We start from the raw sequence: 6,000 nt of genomic DNA, 5'->3' as shown, positions 1-6,000 counted from the left end.
ATCCACGCGGAGACACCCCCCCTCCCCCAACACGAGGTGCTCGAGCGTCGGGGAGACGCACACCGGGGCTCGCCTACCCTCCCATCGGCTCCTCCCTGCAGCAGGCGCCCTACACCTCTCCTCGCCGGCCGGCGCACGCTCCCAGCCCCGCCCTCGGGCGGCGCACGCACGGGCCGCGGGCGCGCGCCTCCCCCCCCCCCCGCGCTCCCGCGCTCGCCTCCCGGCCGCGAGCGCGCGTGCGTCCCTCGAACGTTCCCGGGAGCTCCGCCAGAGCGAGCGCGGAGGCCGGGCGCGCACGAGTGAAAAGGAGGCGGCGGCCGCGTCTGCGAGCAACAGATCCGGGCGCCGCGAGCTGACCTCGTCTGCCGCTGGCCCGTTTCGTTCTCTCTTTCCTTTCTTTTTGAATTTCAGAAAAAACAAATTTACATTTTTTTTTGGGGGGGGGAAGAAAAATCTTTCTTTTTTTTAAATGGCGCTGGCCGCGGGTCAGCGGGCGGGTTTCTTTGCACCAAGATGGGCTTTGCTGTTTCCGTCGTGGGCACCCGTGGTGGCTTGATTGTCAGTCTTCTCTGGGCATTTTTGAGGCCAGGAGCCGAGCGCTGCACGTAGGCGACTCGCCCTCCGGAGCGGCTGGGCGTTTCGGGTTGGGACTTGGGGGGCAGAGCGCCGTGGATCGCGAGCACCGCGTGCTCCTTGCAAAACCGGCGGCGAGCCGGAGGCGGGTCGCTCCCAGGGTGAAACCGTTCCCGGGCTGAGCGAGCCCGGCCCCGTGCGCAGTGCAGCGGCCCCGAGAGCCTGTCCTGTCCCCGCCGCGCCGGGAAAATGGAGGCTGTGATCGAGAAGGAATGCAGCGCGCTTGGAGGCCTCTTCCAGACCATCATCAGCGACATGAAGGTAGGACGCCGGGGGCGCGGCTGCTCTGACCTCGCCGCGGGGCTTCCTCTCTCCCGCCGCCCGCCTAGCCTACGCCTGCACCGTGGCCGCCGGCCACCTGCGGGAGCTCCGGAGACCCGGGTGTCACCTGCTCACCCGCCGTGCTGCTCCGCCTGTGCTGGGTCACTGGGCGGGCGACTTCCCGGGGGCTATAGAGAGGGGGTGCAGTCTGATGCCCCTTGCCAACCCCCTGCGTTCATTATCCCAGGGGGCGACACCATCTTGTTCCTTTGGGGGCTTAGGGCCCTAGTTCTAAGTTTTCCATTGTCTGCCCCTGGACTTGAGTGTCTGCGACCCGTGGAAGCTGGACGCCCGGGCGGACACCTGACTCCCTGGGTTTGGGGTGGGGTGCTTGGCGCGGTGGTGGGTCGGGAGTGGGGGCCCTGCCTGCCTGGATGCAGAAAGGAATCTCCCGGCCTGGGAGATCGAGTAGCAGGCATACTACAAGCTTGGCTTTCAGGTCTACCTGGAGTGGGGGCATCTGAACAAATTAGTTATTAATTAGTCTGTCCTGGAGCTGCTGAGGGTGTGCCGTGCCTTCCCCGCACCTTCCCCCGGGCCAGGGTGCAGAAGTTCCCAGAGTAGTCAATGAGGGACCCCAAAGCTGAGAGGCTCACAGCGGGAACGCGAGGTTGAGGTTTCCCAAACAACTATACCCGGCCCCCTCAAACACACACCCACACCCCACTCTTCTCTCGAAAGGATTGTGTGTGCGTGTGTATGTGCGCGCGCGCGCGTGTGTGTGTTGGGGGCGGGGAACAACACCCTTGCTTTTTCCTGCAAAGGGTGGGACTGGAGATAACCTGATCCTCGAATGTGGGTTTTCTGGGGCACCGAGGTACACCGGGACTTATGTTACTCACACTAATAAAATAGAACCTGTTTCAGGAGCTGGCTGGAGGTGGGAATTGGGGGCGGTAGGGGGGATTTTTTTTTTTTTCCAAGTGTATTTAGGGAGCTTCTCTATGGCTCGAGGCCAGCCCTAGTCTGCCTCAACAGATCCGGGGAGGTGGTGTTTAATTAAAAGCTCGGCTTCCAAAAGAGTGGGCAGGTTTGGAAAGCTGTGCTGGCGAGTGGGTGTGGACAGCCCCTCTTCAGCCGCTGCCTGGCGCCTGGGGAAGCTTTTGTCTGATGAAGTGTAAGGTTTGGAGAGGCCTTGGGCCTCCGACATGGACTTTGGGTAGGAATGCTCAGCTGTCACGCCTGCCACCTCCTTTTAGAACCAACTGCCACCTCACCCAGGGTGAACTTTGCCAAGGTGCCTCCTCCCTGGTGCTCATGTCTATTTTGCAGTCCTACCAAGCTCGTGCCTTTTGTCAGAAATCCGTGTAGCCTAATCTGTAGCCAGAGCCTGCTCGCCCAGGAATGCCTCTAATCCAGTCGCTTGGAATTAGATGGATTAGTCTCTTCAAAGACAGCCCTTTCATTCCTTTGCCCTCAATCCGCATTGAATTATCGAAGTGTTCTTTTGAACAAAGATTGATGCGCCCCTCCTTGGACTCTGGCATTTGTTGTTAACTTAAATTTCACCCACCTTATTACAGTCAAAACAAGCTTTGGTTTGAGGCACACACTGTATGTTGTGATGTGCAGAGGAGGTATTTGAGATGGGTCAGTAAAGCCGCTTGTGTGTTTTTTTGGGAGGAGATAATGATGTTTCCAATCCCTGAATAGAAACAAGGAATCCAGGGATCTAAACTGATTACTGACTTCTGTCCCTGAGTAATCACACCTGGAGTTTTCTGTCTTTTTTTTTTTTTTTTTTTAAATCTAGAACCAGGGCTCAGTTCTTTCCAGTAGGTGGTTTGAACCTAAAGCCCTTCAGAAGGTAATCCTTCCCCAAGATGACTCTGCCACATTCCACCTGCCAGCTGGCTGCCTGGTGTGGGCTCAGCCTAGACATTGGTTGGTGCTTAAGGTAGCTTCATTTGGAAAACCTCTTATACACTGCTTCCTCGGTGTTGACTCTAGCTTCTGTCTCTTTGTGTTTGATGTGTTCACTATCCTGTGGGTAAACATTTCGTCCCCCCACAATACTTTCAAAATCAAGGTCCAGTGGAAGATTACACTGTGCTTTGGGTTCTGAAGAATTTTAGACTCTTTGGGGGAGTAGAGGGAATAAGGATTGCATGCAGGTTGTCTAATTTCTTTCTGAGATTGTTTATGCGACAGGGAACCACTAAATATTATCATTGAGTTTTCTTTGGAAGACTTCTCTTTGGCTTGGGCCGCGGTGACACTTCAAAAGTAACAAGATTAAATTGGTCTCAATAGGATAAGCAGCATATGATATGTGGCCTTGTCAGCAAGAAAGTCAGCTTTTAATGTCAGCTGGCATTCTGATGACCTTGTCCTTCTCTTAAAACTCATGACCAGCTTATTGTATTTTCGGTCCCGTTTGTTTGGAGAAGCCATTTGGATTGTCATCTTCGTACCATTTTTTAGGTTTTTATTTTTATTTTTTAATGTGATGTTGAACTGGGGTGAGAAAAAGGCAAAGAACATGGTTTTTTGAGGAGCATTTGAGACTTCATAATGCGCAGCAACACAGGAAGGGAGTCAGTTTCCTCTTTGGAGAAAATAAAAAGATAACAGAAAGTGGAGTAATTTCCATGCCTGGCGCCACCCAGAACCTCAAGACAGGGAAAAGCCTGGGCGAATTCTTTGCTCTCTGCAAAGATTCTCCGTTGGACCGAGTCCTGGGCTATCAGGACGCATGTTTATCCTCTTTAGGGGTAGGATGGAGAAGAAGGCCTCACTTTGCTCCCATTGGGATGGGGCTCCAAGGGAAGCTGGCCACAGCTGCTAGAAAACTTACAGCTCCCTTGATGAGAGGAAATCTCTGTTTTCCCCTTCCTTCCACCCTGCTGTGGTGGTGGTCACTAATGAATGGCGGTGTGCAAAATCACTTACCGGCTGTCTTCCCTCGGATCCACGTAAATCACCCTTAGAGCTAGCTGCCTGGTGTGAGTTAGACCCAGAAGGAAAGGGAACTCAGCTTTTCGTGTAGCTTCTGAGGAGGGGCTGTGGTTGGTGTTTCTGGGGGACAGTGGTCAACAGGTGACTGTTACCATCGAAGAGGTCCTAGAATCTTTTTCATTTCCATCCAAGTTCTGGGCCGAATTGGCTCTTAGTAAGGTAAACAGATTAGTGTTGTTTGTTTTGAATCATTAAACCAGAATTTGACCATGTTTCCCGTAGTTGCTAACTCCTAGAGGCTTTGCTAGCCAAAATTGAGAGTATCTCGCCCCAGGGATAGTGGTCTTTTAATAATTAACTTTTTTTTTTTTTTTTTTTAAAAAGTTGGATGCTGGAATCAAATATTTCTTTGTCCTTGTTGCTTAAGCACCAGGATGCTAGGAGCCGAGTTGGCCCTGCTGCAGGGAGACCTTTGCCCTGGGTTCAGGTTTATGTAATATGGCTAGGCTAAAAAATAGCCAACTGCACCTGAATGCGCCCTTCCGTGTGTCTTAGGCAGGGGTGTCCTGTTACACGCACCTGTGCGGAGCAGAATAGAGGCCTTGTTCAGTTCCTCCCGACTGCCCCCACCCACCCACCTCTGCCTGCCACCAGTATCCTCTGTCTGAGGGTCTATCTAAAATTAGAGCGGCTAAAGGGACCTCTTGAATTCCATGGAAATCTGTCTGTGGTTCAGAGGCACATGGGGATCGTTCCCCTCCCTTACCATGAGGTGACAATGTGGTTATCGGGTCTAAGGCTGTGTAGTGGCTTCAGGGCTGCCCCTCTAGCTGTTGTGGGTTCCTGTAGTAAGAGGGATTCACTCCCTAGGTCTTTACTGAGGCCTCCTGTTAGGCCCTACCCTTGCTCTTTATGCTGATACAATATGGCCGCAAGTGATGAAGGATGGGTTTCGGTTCAGTCAGGGGGAAGGGCTTCAGTCTTTTTGGACTTCTCTTTCAGAATGCTTCCGAATAAAGAGATTGTCTGTACTAAGATAATGGAAAAAACAAAACAAAACAAAACAAAAACCAAACCCATGCAGGCTACTGGGTCCTGGGAGGGAAGTGGGGCACTCTGGGTAGAGGCTAACAGACACACAAGGTGAGATGAGCAGAGTCCTGTAAAGGACAGATGGACCCCATGTTGGCTTTTCTCTTGGCAAATGGTTGTGTTTGGCCAGGGTTTTACAGCTTCCTCATCTCGGGCCTGTGGGAGAAGAAGGCAAAGTAAAGATGTCATAAAATTGGCAGAGGGAGCTGCCCAGAGTGGGTGCCTCATTTGGAGCTTTAGGGTTTATTCTATGGGTAACAGTCTTTTGGGAATTTGGGCGGGGTGCAGATCTTGTCTTCCTTTGGAAATACGTCATTTTGGGGCTTACCTTAGCATTTCCTTACATATTCTATTAGATAAAATTATGTAGAACTTGTTGCTTGATTTCCCAAAACCTTTCTGCTTGGAATTCCATAATTCGTAAGGGCCCCAAGGGAGGAGGAGGCTGTTTCCAGGTTATAGCTTTCATGGGAGGAAGGCTGAGTTGAGCTCTGGGTCGGCATCACCCTTCCAGAGTCCCGTGTAGTCTTTTCTGTGGTATTTTATTATCGGCTGTGTTGGACTACCAAACTCCGCTACAGTGTCAACAATGCCATGTCAGCAAGTCAAATCCAGCCTCTCCAGCTGCATTTGGGCCCCACATAAACAGGGATACTTTGACAAAGTGTAGGCCTGGCATGCCTTCCACAGCTGCTGGCTGCCTGATTGCTCTTTGACCTCTTCTGTCTTATCTGGGGCTGTAAGGGGAAAAAAAGGAAAAAGCAAATAATAATAATAATAATAATAATAATAATAATAATACCCATCAGTTTGGCTAGCTCATTTGAGGTTTCTAAAATGCTCGGAGGGTGGAAAGGTTCAAACTATTGATCCATTAGATGCTTTATCGTCTATATCTAAGCTGTTTTCCATCTCTGCAAGGATGGGTGAGAGCTGGCAGGGTTCCTTCTGTGATGAGACCATTTAGAGGTTCCCATTGGGAAATGGAAAAATGAGATCATTTTGAGTTCCCCATTACTTCTTGAAATCGCCTTCAGGACACTTTCCCACCAAACC

At 51.6% G+C, this 6,000-nt stretch overlaps 1 protein-coding gene across 9 annotated transcripts in view; it reads left to right on the top strand.

Annotated features, from left to right (window-relative positions):
• Positions 1-244: 244 nt before the first annotated feature.
• The window catches only part of Mtss1 (MTSS I-BAR domain containing 1), a 149,701-nt gene continuing 143,945 nt past the window's right edge, over positions 245-6,000 (top strand). For 2 of the 9 annotated variants that reach the window (XM_052747866.1, XM_052747863.1), the window contains exon 1: positions 246-894. In XM_052747866.1, the coding sequence (XP_052603826.1) occupies positions 823-894 (72 nt within the window). In that variant the 5' untranslated portion in view covers positions 246-822. Of the gene's footprint in view, positions 895-6,000 lie in introns of all 9 variants that reach the window. The other 7 variants (XM_052747867.1, XM_052747864.1, XM_052747871.1 and 4 more) reach the window with 5 other exon arrangements.

This window comes from Peromyscus californicus, unplaced genomic scaffold, assembly GCF_007827085.1.
Source record: "Peromyscus californicus insignis strain IS unplaced genomic scaffold, ASM782708v3 Scaffold_20__1_contigs__length_68692818, whole genome shotgun sequence".
Classification (NCBI taxonomy): domain Eukaryota; kingdom Metazoa; phylum Chordata; class Mammalia; order Rodentia; family Cricetidae; genus Peromyscus; species Peromyscus californicus.
Note: the sequence above shows the minus strand (reverse complement) of the source record. Positions and strands in the feature narration are given on the sequence as shown.